Here is a 16,837-nt window from a genome sequence, read left to right as displayed (position 1 = left end):
ATCAGTGTGTGGGCAACTCTAGCAATGACCTCGTTTAAGGCAATGAAGAGACTAATTGAAGGAATATTGCGTTAGTACGTTGAATAACTACCAAACCCACAGGCGCTTACTGTGTGGCGCCTAAAACAACCCCTCAGGCAGGAGGCAGGAGTGCATGAACAGAACTGATGGGTAAGAGGGGAATGGCTCTTACAGGAATGGTTTGGAAATGCCTACGCTTGTAACACACAACGCTGGGAAACCCAGTACTGCTCTCTGGAGCTGCCACGCACCATCTCGCCTCCCTTGCTGGAGAAAACGGGGGGAGGGGGGACGGGGTTGGGGCTGAGAAAGGCAATTAAAGGCATAATTAGCTTGACTATGGCTGCTATAAAAGTATTATCAGATAGATAAGCTCTTCGTGGGGGCAATTATATGGCTGCTGCCAGTTACATACACGCGAGTGAAATGGCATCCTAGGGCAGGGAACAGCACCGCTGCTTTGCGATCTGAACAGCCTTCTCTACAAAGAGGACCGCAGGGCAGGGGGGGGCCAACCTGTGGCTCCGGAGCTGCCTGCGGCTCTTCAGAGGTTAAAATGCGGCTTCTTGCACAGGCACCGACTCTGGACTGGAGCTGCAGGTGCCAACTTTCCAATGTGCCTGGGGCAGGGGGGAGCGGATGGGGGCTGCTGGCGTATTCCTGTGGCTCTTTGGCAATGTACATTGGTAAATACTGGCTCCTTCTCAGGCGCAGGTGGGGCACCCTTGCCCCAGGGCATGTTCCAAGAGAAACAGCTCTGTGCAATATGTCCTACCCTCCTGAACTGCCTGCACCGCAGGGCTCTGTCCTGGGATCCCAGCTCTTCCCTGGGCTGCTGAGTTTCATTTAGGAGACACAGGCTCCTGCAGCCCTCCATGTCATTCACTGTTCAGCAAAGCTACATGAGGTCCAAACTAGCCACACTGCTGGGTGGCTCTGGCCAAACCCATGTGGGCCAGGAGGGGAGAGGATGGGGCACGAGTTGCAGAATGTTTTCTTTCACCCCAGCATTTCCATGGCCAAAAACTGAGGGAGAGAGCAGGGAGCTTCCAGCAGGCTGGTACAGGAGGGAAGTAAATACTTCTGCTTCGGAGAGGCAAATCCTCACAGAACAAACAAATACGGAGCCAAGTGTTACTCCTCATTACTTCATTGCCTGGGAAATATAGATTGCACATAAACAGCCAGTTAGTTAGAGCTTAGTCGGAGGTGGGTTTTGTTCTACCATCCATCTGGGGAAGAGAGTTTTGATCTGTTTACATGTTTATAATACTGGCTCACATATTTTTAAGATGGGCCAGGAATGAATTTAGGCATTGAGACTACTGTGCTGCAGGTTTACAAAACTCAGAGAGTAACAGCTGCATTTCTAATCACGACGATGCTCCTTTCTATAATGCCTTTCCTCTGAGGATCTCGAAGCACATTACAAAGATTACATCTCACAACATCACATTAGGAGACGTTATATTGCTTTACAGATGGGGAAACTGAGGTACATAGCAAGTCAATAGGGCAGCCAATAACCAAATCCAGGAGCCCCAACTCCCAACCCTGTGTAACCACAAGCCCATGCCTCCTCTTCAAAGAAACAACCGTGCCACTTTCAGGCTAATCTTTTCACAAATATAAAAAGAGCCAAGAAAACTGCACCCAGCACCGGAGCACATTTAGGTCTGGATATTTTTCAGACTTTCCAGTGGGCTGGAGCAGCTCCATAAACCTAGATCCTTTGCTTTTAACTTTATCAAATGCCTTTCCCTTTTCTCCCCAGCTATCTTCTGCCTTGGCTACTGGTCAGGGTTTTGCAGGCATGTTGAACTCTCCAACCGCCTGTGGGAGAGTCCAGGGCTTTGGAGCAGAGCCCGGAGCTGGAGTGCGGAGCAGCTCTGGAGCAGTGGAGCTGCAGGTTTTTGCCTGGAGCTGGAGCAGAGCCGGAGCACAGCTTCGAAGCCCTGCGGGAGACACTTTTCTTCCTCCTCAAACACCCACCCAAAATAGCACTGTCCTTGAGTTAGGTGCGGGCTTGTTATCTATATTTTCCACAGGCTAATCTGCAGCATGGGCACAGCTGTGCGGCCAGGCCCAGTCAGACACAAAGAGAAAACGGAGCGAGAGGAAAGGCAGGAACAAAAAGAGGATGAGATGAGGAATCTTTGCCACTACAGCTTGTCCTGGTGGTTCTCAGGCCTGAATGCTAACAATCCCACCCCACCTCAACCCAGAGCCTCTGATGAAACAGTGCTGCAGTGTCTACAGGAATGGTCCAAAATGCTACAGCTTTCCCTGAGGACCTGCAGTACTTTGGACCTTTGCTGTTTCACACCACGCTGCTCTCTCTCCAATAAGGGGTAGGTCTACACAGCAGCGGGGAGGTGCAATTCCCAGCTCAGGTAAACCTATACGCCCTAGTGCTGCTCAGGCTAGCACCTAAAAACAGCAGTGCGGTCATGGTGGCTTGAGCCAGTCGCCCGAATACAATCCCGCCCAACCTCTGGGTGTGTCCTCGGGTGGCCAGCCTGAGCTGCCGCCTTTGCTGCCAGAGCCACAGCGCTGTCTGTGGCAGCTTGAGCAGGTCTAGCGCATGTCTGGCTAGCCACGCTAGGAGGCGCCCTCCCAGCTGCTGCGTCGATATCCCTGAAGGGAGTTTAAGCACCAGGATGATACAGCAAAGAGAAGCAGCTAAACTCTCGTACCCAGAAACACCAGCTGGCACTGACAGCAGAACTCGTGCCGGGAGCCTCTCTCGGGAGTGGCACCCGCACCTCAACACCAGGTGGAGGGCCCTTTAGAACGAGGCGGTACATCTTCACTGCAGAAAGGACGTTGTTTCCTTAGCCCAGGTTAAAGTAACAATGAAGACACAGCAACCTGGCTTTTAACTTGGGTTACTGGCTCAAATTCACCCTGAGGCTCCCCACAGGTTGTAACACGAACTGCTAAACTGAGCTGCTGTATCTTCACTCCTGTTTTAACTCGGGTAAATTAAACCAAATTAAAAGCTCAGCTTTCTTTGCAGTGAAGACATGCCCTCGGACTGAGCCACCTGCTTCACTAGTTAAAGTAGTTGACATACCCATTATAGGCTGGACGGTCTTATTGCTAATCACGCCAGAAGTCTCCTTTAACCAAGTGAAGGGAAAATAGCACCGAGCTGGTATTTCTGGCATTCCTGCCCATTTCTTATTTTAATAAACCACTACTGCGTTGTACCAGCCTGAAAGGTGGTGGGCCAGACTTTGCCTTCTGACATGGGTGTGCAATGCCCACTGATTTCCAAGGGATTGGTGTGCATGGATCTGGGGGCAGAATTGGACCCCATGGTGTTATTGACCATTTACATATGGCACCATGCTGCTTTACAGAGAGTAAAGGTACTGTGCTTACAATATAGCTCTGACTCTGCTGTAACGCCACGTTTCTGACAGTGGGAGGTGTAGCATAGTGCCTCATGGTGCACAGGAGTTGATGAGGGAAGGGGGAGACAAGAATGATTTTGCAGCCCCTCTGCACTGCTAAGGTCAGCCGTGCAGCTCAGCAGCTGTTTGCCCTGCTTCCAGAGGCTCACATTCTCTCCCTAACACTTGGCTCAGTGCAGCCCCCACTGTCCTGCTCGATCCCCACCCCAGCCAGCAATGTTGCATGGCACCCACGCACTTTACCCCCCCCCACCCCGCCCCTCGACCTAGGCGTCTTCTCTTTCTTAGCACTTGTCTATACACTGTACTAATTTAACTAAGCGATGCAACCCCCAGGGTGAGAGCCGTATTGGGATAAAGGTGTATAACTTTGTACCAGTATAACTGTGTGTCAATAAATCCTCATTCAGGTATAAATTCTCTACTGACATTAGATGTTTTCCTTCCGTCTCCTCTCCCTCCTTCCCCAGCTAACTGAGTCTCAGCATGTGGTTACAATCAGGAAAGTGGCTCTCAGAAAGACATCTTCAAGAGTCAGATTTATTCCTCCCTCTTACTTGCACTTGGCTTCCACACCATCACGAGATTTCAACAACTGCCTGACATTACCCTGACATCAGCAAAGCAGGGGAGGCTCTTTCTGCTCTTCTCATTATGCCTGGGCCAACAAAGGGGGGGGGGGGTAGTGCCAGGCTACTGGTTGAGGCAGAGCAGAATCCCGGTTGTTCTTTCACTGCTATAACGGCTCTGACGTCAAATCCCACATTTTACAAAAATTGGGGAAATTGAGGCACAGAGCCATGATGTGACTTGGACAAGATCAACCAGCAAGTCAGTGATGGAGCAGGAAACAGAATCCGGAACTATGCTGCAATGAACAGACAAGAGAAATGTTGCTGGGGCTGGACAGTCTTTCTGGGGGATCTGCTGATCTCTGTACAGCAGTCCGTGCATATGCCCTCCCTGCCTCTGGGTCTAATCTCTATCAGTCACCTGGGAGGGAAGGAGCACAGAGCCTGGCTCAGAAACACTCCATTGCAGATGCCAAAGCCCCATAGGGGGGCGTGGCTCATGGTTTTGAAAAGATCACTGTGCGGATTGAGAACAATCGTCCTCCTGTCGCCCAGCAGGCCTCTGAAGAGTGACCGTTAATCCCAGAGAGATGGCTGGACGCGGCAGGCAGCCACGCTGCGCACTGTCTGCAGGGCAACAGGGTCATGTTCAATAGAGGTTCTGCCCATCTGTGAGAGCTGCACTGGATGAACACATCTGCCCAATACCTACATGCTTCATTGAAGGATTAAGCCATATTTACAGCAAATCAGTGATGGAAATCAGGGCCTGAAACAGCGCGGGAGCAGGAGCAATTAGCAGCTAACGAGTCTGCACAGATAGATGATAATCCACTGGACACTTAGCTCTCACTTCACCTTTAATTGCTGCTTTAGCATCGCAACTGCAGCCAACAACCACCAAAAAACCTTTATCAGCAAAATTAATGACCAGCCATTTATTACGGTGTCTGTGCTCTACAGCTGAGTGAGGGCAGGAGAAAGGGACTGGAGCACTGCTGAGGTTTGTGGAAATAGCTCCTCAGAAAGTGCAGGCATGAGAGTGGCTCCCTGGGCTAGTGGAGACTACAGCGGGCTGGGAAAGGGGTTGTTGTCAGCTGACTCTCCAGCGCGTACGCCCACCGTGTGTAGTGCAAACCTCGCAAGGGCAGCATGTAAACTAGCCCCAACTCAAACCCAGTCCCCATACCCTCAGGCCTTGATCACTGTGCCCTCGAACCCAGCTGGGCTCTGTGCCCTTCAATCTCATTTAGCTGTGTATCCTGCACTCTCAGACCTGACTCAGCCCCCTGCCTGCATCCCCATGCCCTCAAATCCCATTTGGCCTTAGGCCCCGCACCCTCAATCCCAATTCTGCTCCATCCCACTTCTGTGTTTTGGCCGCCATTCAGACTTAAACCAGATCCCTGATTCAAATGCAAACACGGCTCCCCATGCCCTGGTTCTGATTTGCCCTCTAATGCATTCCCTGCACAGCACTGCACCCAGTGCAGCCACGAACTTGAACCTGAGCCTAGCCCGATGTGGGATCTGAAAATGGCCTCACCGGCTCATCCCTAATAATCCTCCAGCTCAGACACTAAGGAGCCAACTCTCAAGCTTCCCCCTCAGCCTGGCCCCTGGCACTTCCACTGGACTCACAAACTCCACTGTGACGGATGAAGCAGCAGAGGCTGCAAATGGGGCATCATTTCCACTGCCTAATTTTCAGGGCTTGGAGTCTCTGGTGTCAATAATTTCTAATGCTAACGCACCCCCGGCTGGAGCCGCCCTGGGCTAACATGGCTTACTCCAGAGGCGGGCCAGCCAGCGGGCTTACAGCTGGGGGGAATTTGGGTCTGAAGGAGCTGCTGCCGGCCAGCTCCAAACCAGGTACAGTTCAGAGCTCTCCAGATGCCCACCCCTCAGAAACACAACAGCCACACTAAGGGCAAACAAACAAACAACAAACTCAGCTAGGTCTCCTACAGGTTGGGAAGGAAGGGAGAGAGAGACCGTTTCTATTTTTGGATGCATGGGAGATGCTCCAATACCACTGTGATTAGGGCCAGACAGACAGCTACAGAGCGAGGAGACAACATGGCAATACAGCGATCAGGCTTTTCTAAAATTTGAGCTTTTTAAATGCTATCTCCCTCTGCTCCAGCTTCCAGCAGGGATCCGGGTTCATCTCTCTGTGCGTGCCAGGGCCCTCACATTAAACAGCCTCCCAGCTCCATTCGAAACAGACACACATCTGAGCCGAGGTAAAATGGGAGCATTTGCTGCTGGACGATTCACTTGCGAACCCCTGACAAGCTTCCAGGAGCGGATGAGGGAGAGAATGGGGTAAGGCCGTTATCTGAGCTGAAAGCCCTGCCTGTCTGCACTCCCACTGGTCACTGAAGTGCTAGGCATGGCAAGCAGAACGCAGCTTCTGCAGGACAAACACTAAATAATAGAGAGACATTCTCTTCCTCCCGAAGTACCAGCGTTTTGTTAACAATCAGTATTTGAGACTCAGTCTAGTTCCCTCATCCCCAGACCAATGCCCCCCACTAAGCCCTTTGTCAGCAGGCTCAGCAGAGAGGCTGGGGACAGGCTGGGCCATAGCCAAAATTCCCCCTCGCACCTGGAGCTGCTCCCTTTCCAGAGCAGTGAGAGAAGCTTGCTCTGCAGCCTTTGGACTCCCGGAGTGGCCACTGACGTCTCACTAGCCCCAATGTACTAAAAATAAAATAACTTTAATGCAAATCCATGAGTCGGCGCCCAGCCTTGCCTACCCACGTGAGTAGCCCTGTGGATCCCAGAGGGGATGACTCATGTGAGCAGGGTTTGTGGCATCAGGTCTTTCCTGTAGAAAGCCAACCACCGCCCCGTATCATTGCTGTTTGCTAGTGATGACCAGGGAGCAGCCTCCCCAGCCCAGCACCCCACCCCACTCAACAAGCCCATTCTTGGCCTTCTTCAGCTCCGTGCCTGCCTGTGGCTAAGTCACATGGGAGCGGGAGGGGGTTGTGCTTGGCTTTGCCATGTCCCGCAAGACCCCCAGCACAGCCCAGCCCAGGCACGAGCTTGTTGTTGCCCGCGAAGCTCTCATGCGCACGTGTCTCCTCACTGCGTCTCGTCACTCGATCGGCGGCGCAGAGGGTTTGCCGTGCTGCAGCGCCCCGTTTGTCGCCCCGAGGCAGTGGGAGGAGGGGGCGACCAAGGCAGAGGGAGGAGGGGGCGTTGTCTCCCAGTGAGTATCCCTTTCACTGTGCTGCTGTTTTTATTTCTCTTTGCTTGTCCAGCTCCTCTACACAAGATGCAGCAACCGGCTCCCATGCTCCAATAATTCCTGTTGCTCTGACAACTCTCTAACCCTTGTACTAAACGCTGACGGCAAATGACAGGCAGCGAAAGCAGAAGCTCCACTGTAGGGGGACATTTATCCAACCTGTTTACTGTTTGCTATTTCCCCAGTGGAGTATCCCTGGGCTCTCGAGCAGCAATGCACAGACACGTGGAAACACACTTGCTCCTTCCTGAGCCTCTCTGGGTCCGGCCACAGGAGGGGCTCGGGCAAGGAGCAGCGTGACAGCGCTCACAGACAGACACAGCTACCAAGGCCAGGCCTACACGTAGAACGTTGGTCCATATGGTCATGCTGGTCTGGGGGGTAGGTTTTTTATGACCGTTTTATACCGGCAAAAGCCCTAGTGTAGACACAGCTATACCAGCCAAAATAGTGCGTTGGCTGGTATCGCTCATTTCATTTGGGGAAATGTATACGTACGCTCCTGCTGGTATCAGCTACATCTCCACTAGGAGGGCTTGTGCGTGCAGCTGTCCCAGCAAACCTTTGCTAGTGCAGACTAGGTCCAAGTCAGCGGCAGAATCAGCCAGGGCAGAGGTGGCCTCAGGTGCTTTCTGATGGAGCAATCGCAGAAAGTCACTGGCCGAGCTGATCCTGCACCCACTGAAGGCAATGATACCACGGGCCGCTGGACCACGTCTGGGTTTGATGTTCCTCCCTGTGACCAAGAAGACAGTGGCGACGTCTACGTTTGGAGCTGGGTGTGATTCCCAGCCCCAGGAGACGTACTCGTGCCAGCTCTCGTTGAGCTAGCGGGCTAAAAGCGGAACTTAGCCTCAGCAGTGCGAGGGGTGGGATGAGCTAGACACCCCCCAAGTCCACGGCTGTCAGAGAGCCTAGGCCAGTACTCGGGGTGCTAGCCCGTCCTGCCGCTTGCGCTGCCTCAGTGAGAGCTGGCAGGACTATGTCTCCTGAGGCTTTGAAGACAGCCCAGACATACCCTGAAACAGGGCACAACGTACGCCTGGTGCCCCTGGGAGCAGCTCCCGGCTCCCTGACAGTTAATCCCCTTGGTGAAGTTTTGCTGCCTTGACCCAGTCTATTGGTCTAGTTCATCTCCGCACACAGGAGGTGAAGAGCAGTCAGGAGGGGAAGCCCCAATTCCAGTTCTCAAGCAGGCTGCAAGACTCCTTAGCACCGCAGAGGCTTTGAAAATCTTGCTGAGCCATCAAGCCAAGGCCCCCACTCCCTAGCTGGTAAGTTCAAGGAGAAATTAATGGACAAAATGAAAACTGGCCATTTGTCCCATTCACACCTCGCCCTCCCACTACAGCTGCTGGGCTACCATTGCCCATTCAAGTTATACTGATGTTGCATGGGGACGTACACTCCGCAGCATGCTCTGTGCATACTCCCTTGCCTGGACCTAAATGCTCCGTGCTTGGCTAGGCTGTCTGTGAAGTGATGTTCACTAAGTCAGTCACTCCGCCTCTCTTCCCCTCCCTGCATCCTCACACAGAAAAATTGAAACTACTCGCAGAAATCTCAGACTCCCCCAGGCCGGCCGCCCAAAGCCCGGTGGTGGGGGATTCACAGGGATGTTAGCAGTTCATCCAGCTGAGCTCAAACAGCTGGTCTTCCAGAGTTTGCAGCTCTGCCACATCAGTCCCCCTCACCTGGAAATACCAGTATCCTGTGAGTTCCTCACCAATCCGAAAGCAGGGACAAGAGACACTGCAGTGCTAATGGACCCATTTGCATGTGCCTGAGGTGGGCTCCTCTCTAACACCTCCCACATACTACACAATTTCTTCCATGGCCCTGACCAATGAGGCACACATCCCACTGGGACAAGTGCCAGTGAATGGACTGAGCGAGAAGCAATTTACTGACAATAAATAAAAACAGTCTGCTTAAATAGACCAGGACCCAGTAAGCCCACTACACGTGCTGCTAACTTGTCTATGGTAAAAGAAGAATTATAAACATGGTCAGTGGGGAAGGGCCGAGCCAAAGTTCAGATCCATGTGTAGCTGGGGGGGTATTTGGATCTGAGGTTCTGCATCAGGTCTGTCTATAAGGGGATTGTACAGGTGATGTGGGGATCTTACCTTGGCCTTCCCAGTGCTTTGCAGAATATGGACCAGTGCAGAGGCCATCTCCTCTTTGTTCTTCACACTCAACGCAGGCTCCAGCACTGAGCAGAGCACCATGTAATTGTTAGTGATGTACTCGGCAAACTCCTTGTACATCTCCATGGGGAGGATGCTCATGCTCTGGTAGCGTGACTTGATGCGGATCATAGGCCCTGCGGACTTGCCCTTGCTGGGGTTGGGGCTGATGACAGGGTACCACTTCTCCACAAACTGCCGCCCTGTTACGGAGCCCACGGGGATATTCACCTGCCCGATGAAGTTGGTCTTGTCTTTCTTTTTTTTCTTGTCAGTCTCTTTGTATAAGTGCACCGTAATGGTTTTGAGCGATGGGAGGTTATTAAATTCAAAGTGCTCCCCCCAAAAGACGTTGTCAGTTTTCAATTTACAGGTAGTTCGTGCGTAAAGAACGTCATCCAGGCATAATTCACACAAGTACTTCTTCTTGGCTGGCAGGTCCTTGGCTTCAATAATCCATAACTTTAACATATTCTCTACCCTTCTGCTGTTGTCCTGGAAAAGAGACACAAAGGAAAAGGTCAAGTGAAAAAAAAAAAGGTACACAAACCGGAGAAATGAGTTAATTATTTCTGATGTGCTAAACGAGCAGAGGCTTAATTACATTTTATTTTAAGGAAATACTGGCTCTCAGGAATTTGCATAACAACACTACTTATGTTAATTTTCCAAATATCACTGTGCTCTCCATGTCTGTTGGTGCCAATTAATATAAAGGAACAAGGCAGATAAAATCCCTCCAAATTAAAAATGTACCATTTCCAGTTCTACTGCCAGGAAGGCCTCACAAGAAACAGGAAGGAGCCCTACCAATAATTAATGACGTTTTGTAAAACAGAAGCTATTGCACAGGTGTTTTCCCCTGTTTGTTCCATTGTTGTTATGTGGCAGCACTGGAACAGTATATTTCCTTTTCTGTAGCATGGCAGGAATAGAAGCATCCTCAAGTCCACACATGGATCACTTCATTTGTGACTGGAATGCAACCACTTCTGGGGTGGAAAGCAGCAGCTGTTGCATCACTGCCTACATATTTTAGGACGAGAACGAAGACTATTTAATTCAACTGAAACACTAGGGGGATTAAGGAAGACGGAATGAGTTACCTATGAGCTAAGCATTATTATTAGTCAGAAGTAAAACTTTGGCCTGGGTGCCACTTTTAACACTAATGCTGTGAACGATACCATGGAATCTTTAATGACCCCCAAATGGTCATGAACTCATCCCGATGAGGTAGCTCCAGGGGTACTAGTTTCAGTGATGACTTCAAGGAAAGAGCACCCCATAGTAAATCACCAACAGATTCTGCAGCACCCTCAGCTTTCCTTGGGTGTCTCCTATAACAGTAACGACCAGGCCTGACCCAGCTTCACTTAGGAGAGTGGAGAGCACAGTTGGTGGAAGTACACAATGGGGTGATGTGGGCTCAGGAAGTGCACATGCAGGAAATTATACAATACTACTAAAATCCTGGGATAAAAATATCCAATCAGATACTGAGAGTCTGTGTCTAGAAACTCAGACAAAAGGAGGAAAGTTAGCAGAGTCAGTGCAGGGCACTTTTCAAGATGGTGGCAAGTTTCCAAATGAGTGCCCATTGAACAGAGCTGCTCTGGGCCACGTTCAGCTACATCGACACAGAATAACCCCTCCTAATAACTGTTCTAGAGATGCTGGTGGGAGACACGTCGTCCCAGTCTCCCAGAGCTCTCTGCAGGTGGCTACAGCAACAGCTGCCATGCTCTGAAAGCAACCACAGCACAGGGGCTGAATTCAACACACAGTAAAATGTGCCCTGAGGGATAAGTTAGTCTCTCCATGCTGCTGTTTCCCCTCCTGTATTATGGAGGGCTCATTAGTTAGGGTACAAAATTTGGTGCTGAACTGGGGCACCAAACTTAGTGACAGTAAGGGCTGCATTAGAAGCTTTGCAGGGGGCCCAGACCTGTGCCTAACCAGCATACACAGTTACCTGCTGCTGCTAGCAAGAATGAATGCACAGAGCCCCTTCACTCTGAGCAACAAAAACAGCTTATTGGTTGAGTGTGTCAGCTGTGAAACCCTACAGGTGATCTGCTTTGTCCTTACCCTGGCACACAGAGAAGGGGGCAGCTCTAGGCTCCCTTTTAAGGTGCCTTTAGCTTCGACTAGCTCTAAGGGCACATTTTCAGCCCCCACCACCCATGCTCAACTGACAGAAAAGAGTTTGTTGCTGCAGTTTTAAATTCAGCAGATATAGGGAACAGGATGGCCTGGTAGCCTGCGTACAGGAATGGGAGCCATGTCCAAGCCCAAATTCCTCCATGGCCACATGCAACTCACTGAGATTCTGTGCCTCCATTTCCCCATCTCTTTGTGGCTCACAAACCCCAAATGTGGCTCGCAAACCCCACCAGTGCCAGAGGGGCTGCTGCGAGGACTGAATATCTAGGGTTGTATTCTACCCCTGACGTCACCGTTTGTCTGGGGGCCGCCTGGTAAAGCGCTCTGAGGACCGGAAGCCCTAGATAAGTAGCAAGTATCATTAGTACTAAAACAAGACTGCAGGTTCTTGAGGTTTGATTGTTTCTCAGCGACAGCCCAAGAGGCACGTACTGGGGAAGAGAGGGCAGAAAATAATTGGCACTTTCCCGTAAATATAATTGTGGCAGAAAGTAATACGGAAAAAAGCTGACCTCCAATTACACTTAGTCACTAAAATGACACTATGTCCCCTGCTGCTACCATGCACTGGCTTATAAAATGTAATAACGAGGAGCAGAACTATTACAGAGGCAATTCCTCAAAGCCGCTACCTTATTTGGGTGCACGGCACGCCGCAGGTTCTCCATCCATTTATCTCGTTCTGCTGCAGAGCGACAGGAGAAGCATTTACTTCCTGATGAAGTCGTCACCTGCATGGAAAGGAACGGGGGTTATTTCTCAACAAGCACATTACAGACCTGGCTTTGGGTAAATTATAAAAAGGGGCTGGCTGGTGCTTTTATTAACACAAGACAACAGCTTTTGCCAGGGAGTCGCCTCTAAGGCTGGTGCGCACGTCGGGCTGAGACCTCAAGCACAATGTTGAGCATCACAAGGGGTTAATCCTGGAGGCACATTGAGCCCACTTCCCCTCCCTCACATTGGTGCCAACCTGGAGTGATGGCACCAGAGCTGGGAGTTACCCCAGGGACCACCTGCCCCTCCGAGCCTGAGCTTCATTAAGCCATCAAGCGAGTGAGAGCAACTCAAGGCCCGATCCCGAGAGGGGCTGAGTGATGCAAGTTTCTAGTGCTCAGCATCTCTCAGGATTCAGCCCATACTCTGCAATTAGTCAAACCTCTTTCCTTTCCCCAACAGGGAATCTGAGCCCCTCCCACCACATCCTGCCCCTTTGACTCCACCTCTACTCGCTGGAAGTAGCTGCACTAGGAAAGAAAGAGTTTAATAACATTTCTGAGACTCCGCTTGGCCACCATGACATTGCCATCCAGGAATGGCTTGAGATCAATGACATTTCCACAACGTTCCCTAGCCTCCAGCAAGCTTCCCCCCACACTGCACAGAAATTCAGCATGAGCAAATCCGCCTCCGCATATGCTGCCTGATGGCCAGGGATAGGAGGGACGCAACACTTAGCAAGAGTCCTCAGGTGCCAACCATTTTCCTATTCACCTCACTGAGTTTTCACAGGATTAATTACTGTACAGGGGTCTACAAAGGCCAGTAAGATTCCTAAGCAGCTTCTTTCCAGCTAGCTGCAGCTCTGAAGTATCATGCGCCTATTAAATATGTATATTCCTCAAACAACTCTCCTTGAAACCCTGCTGGCAAATCAATAGACTATGATTTGGCATTAGGAATTCTGTATTATTCATAAAAACTTCATTCGGCTGCTTTGACCTCCTTTGTATTCATTGCATCTGTCCACATCCAATAATATTCTTTCTGAACGTCCTTGTTTGCAGACTGAAGGTATCTTACTCACACTTCAAATAAGCCCCCTTGGAGTATTATTTCCTCTGCTCCCTACTTGCAGAGTTCCTTGAATTTTCATCTTTTACCTCAGCTGCATTTGTTTTCCCACCTGGCAGGCTGGGTTCACCACTTTCACGGGATGCAATCTTCTTTTGCTTTGTAAATGCTCCATGAAGTTTAATCTGTTCCTTCAGTGCAATCAGCATCAGGCCATCATTTCTCATTGGCTACCATCGTCGCTGAGGTTAACACATATTATGCCTTTGAACAGAGATTTCATGTGCCTCTATGGTATTTTCCAAATGGGACAAAAGAGAAGAGGTCCAACGTTACCTTCGCTGAGTGGATCCAATAGCCCTTCCACCTCTTGATATTCCAGCCAATTTCAGGTAGCTTCTGCTTCATGAGCTGTTCAAACCACTGCTAATGGCTAAGAGCAACCTTTTCTATTAGATTGCCATGCATCCATGCGCTGTACTGTAAATCTAAAGGATTCCTCTGGGCATGATGGAGTTATCTTTTATTACTGTTGAGAATGGAAGACTCCACATTAACAGGATTGCTTGTATCATCTCTGCCCACTTTTCTTTTTGGCATCTTTACATGCTTCTGTATGACTGCTACATTCCTCATGGTTTTCCTGCAACAAATCTGGTCTGCTTTATCCAGACTGCATGATCCCACTTCCTCCTCTTCCTGCTATGGCATTTTTGCTGGGCTTGTCAGAATATCTTGACCATTTGCACAGAAGATACCCTGGAGCTGCACTCTTGGTCAGTCTAGCCACGGCACCTGAATGATAACTTTCCCTAAAAACAGAGAGTGCAAAACTGCATCACTTTTGCATACAAAAAAGTATGGCTAACACTGAGTTAAAGGCACAAAGAGCAAGGTAGACTCTGTTACTTCCGGAGTTACTTAACAATAGGGTTTACAGCTAAATAACATGGAAGAACATAGCATCAAATGCCCCTACAGATTGCTCAGTAACTGCTATAGAGGGGTGAATTTTGAATGTGCAGAACTTCAATTCAGATAGGAATCCAAAATGTGGAGGAATTTGAGGGTCTCTTCTCTTTTTACCCTAGTGATTAGACTTTGGAAGATCCAAAGTAATCACCAGGTAACGTACCCTATACTCAAATCTGGAGGACAGAGGTCTTGTACTCTAATGCTATGACCATGTCATTTAATGGCAATTGTCAGGGGCCAAATTCTGCAATCCTAAATGAAGCAAAACTCCTATTTAAATTCTGGGGAATTGTGATTAAGGACAACAGAATTCAGCCCTTCCATGAGGCTGCACCATTTAATCCCTGGGGGATCAGAAATTTTCGGATTGCTATTGGCTGAAATTCTCTTTAGGGCCAAATTCTGCTCTGTGACCTAGGTAACTCCCACTAAAACCAATAGGATTTACTCCCATATAAATCAGAGTAGAATTTAGCCCTTGTTCTACCCTAACGTCTGTTAATTCAATGCCAACTGTTTATGGTTTACCATTGTTTAATAAGATGTACATCTACTATATTTTATAACTACCCATCAATAAATTGGCATTAATTTAACAAACAAATATTCTATTAAATCCCAACTCAATGGATCACTGGATAATTATTCAAAAGTTATATTCTAAGGTTTCCTCTCATAATAACCCTTCATAACTGGGGCATTCTGCATGTGTCAGACCAGAAAGTCTCCTGGCCCATTAGGAGTTGAAGGCCATGCCCAGCATATGCGCCTGGAAAGGCAATTTTCCCCAGATTTGCAAGAATGCCTAGACTTTGACCTGTGACCTAAATGTCATGCGATATAAATGATCTTCATGAGCTATTAATGATCTCCATGAAGACAGTATTCTGTTCACTTCAGGATTTTTAGATTTGCTAAAACAGTGTTAATGGACTCAAGTACTCAATTAGTAGTACTTGTTAATTGCTAACACTTATTTACTCTCATTATCCCCATTCCCTGAATGGACCGTTCCTCTAGTTAAACCAAACTGCCTTGTGACTTTTGCTACTATCTGAAAAACAGAATTGGGTTACATAACGTGCATTTGCAATTGGCTCATCCTTTGTATAACAACAACAACAACTTTGCAATTCCATCAGCTATTTCAGCCAAGAGTCTGAACTGACTTTATGAAGGAGAGTTAAGCCTACATTGTAGCAGGAATGGTGAGCATTCTCATACCCACGTTACAGAGAAGTTACGTGACCTGTGCCTGGACTGCAGGGGTACCACACACACACACTAAGAACCATGCCTACGGCTGGCATGCAGAGTGTTTGGAAGGTTATCTGAGGGCTAGGGCTAATTGGAACGGCAACTACGCCAATCCAGCTGACATCCCCTTGTGCAGGTTGGGGGTGAAGGAGAAGGAGAAGGTCGGGTGGGTAGGAGCAATTGCAGCCCTGAGGCTAGAATAGCAATCAGGAAACGTTGTTGTAGCTGTTGCACATCCTTCCTCCCATCCCCTGGAAGAATCTCTAGCACATGGCCCAGACACTGGGGCTGTGTGCTGGGACTCGCATTTGGCCTGCAGTGGGTAAGCAGCAGAGGCAGAAAACAGAATCCCAGAGTTCTGATTCCCACTCCTGGTTCTAATCACTGAACTCCTCAACTGGCAGAGCCAGGAACAGGCTCCAGGAACCCTGATGTCCAATCTCCTTCAGGAGACTACACTGCCTAATACGGATTTAGCAAACACAGCACACGCATCAGAACGAGATCATTATATTGGCTCGGAAACCTTTCTTCCGTTTGTTTAGGAGAGAGAAAAATCAGATGTTCAATAAGTTATTTGGAAGGATAAAAATAATAAAAAAAACCCCAAATAAATATCGATCCCCACATTTTGCAGGAGGACGAGATTTAGAAAGACGGGGAAGTTCCACAAGAACAAATAGAAAGAAAATCCTAAGACACAGTGAGCCAAATTTGGACCTAGTGGAAGCAGGTGCATTACTATTGACTTCAAAGGGCATGCATCCGCTTATACCTGATCTGAATTTGGCCCCACTGCAGATGAATATAACTGGGCAATCAGTCACATAATGTCTCAATACACGCGTTCGGCCAAGAGAGAAATAATGTACTGTACCTTTAAACAGCCAGCTGCTTCAGATCAAGGCAGTTGGGCTTTTTCCACTGCCGATGGCCCTGGCACAGTTTGGTTTCCGCTCAGTTTAGCTCTGCTGCCAGTTCTCTTCTCCATCATAACCCTCCAGTGTAACTCCATCTGCAGCCTTGTCAAATCCTGCTGGTTTGATCTCCTGAACCACGCACTCGCTGCTGCTCCATGGTGTTCGGGGTTGTCGTGTGCTGCGTCCCACGCGAGGCATGCCAGGCAACCCGGACTGCAGGCAGCTTCTGGAAAAGCTGCCACCCACTGTGGCTGGCAAGAGCCCA

The 16,837-nt window shown here is 49.4% G+C and overlaps 1 protein-coding gene across 6 annotated transcripts in view; it reads right to left on the bottom strand.

Annotated features, from left to right (window-relative positions):
• The window catches only part of DAB2IP (DAB2 interacting protein), a 263,147-nt gene that overhangs the window by 56,000 nt on the left and 190,310 nt on the right, over positions 1 to 16,837 (bottom strand). For 5 of the 6 annotated variants that reach the window (XM_084650155.1, XM_084650156.1, XM_084650157.1 and 2 more), the window contains 2 exons: positions 12,259 to 12,357; positions 9,401 to 9,955 (listed from right to left, as the gene is read on the bottom strand). In XM_084650155.1, the coding sequence (XP_084506281.1) occupies positions 9,401 to 9,955; positions 12,259 to 12,357 (654 nt within the window). Of the gene's footprint in view, positions 1 to 9,400; positions 9,956 to 12,258; positions 12,358 to 13,756; positions 13,852 to 16,837 lie in introns of those variants that run through there. The other variant, XM_084650160.1, reaches the window with a different exon arrangement.

The sequence above is a fragment of the Lepidochelys olivacea genome (assembly GCF_965140295.1).
Source record: "Lepidochelys olivacea isolate rLepOli2 genome assembly, chromosome: 16".
NCBI classification, from domain to species: domain Eukaryota; kingdom Metazoa; phylum Chordata; order Testudines; family Cheloniidae; genus Lepidochelys; species Lepidochelys olivacea.
This window is presented reverse-complemented; position numbering and strand designations above follow the sequence as displayed.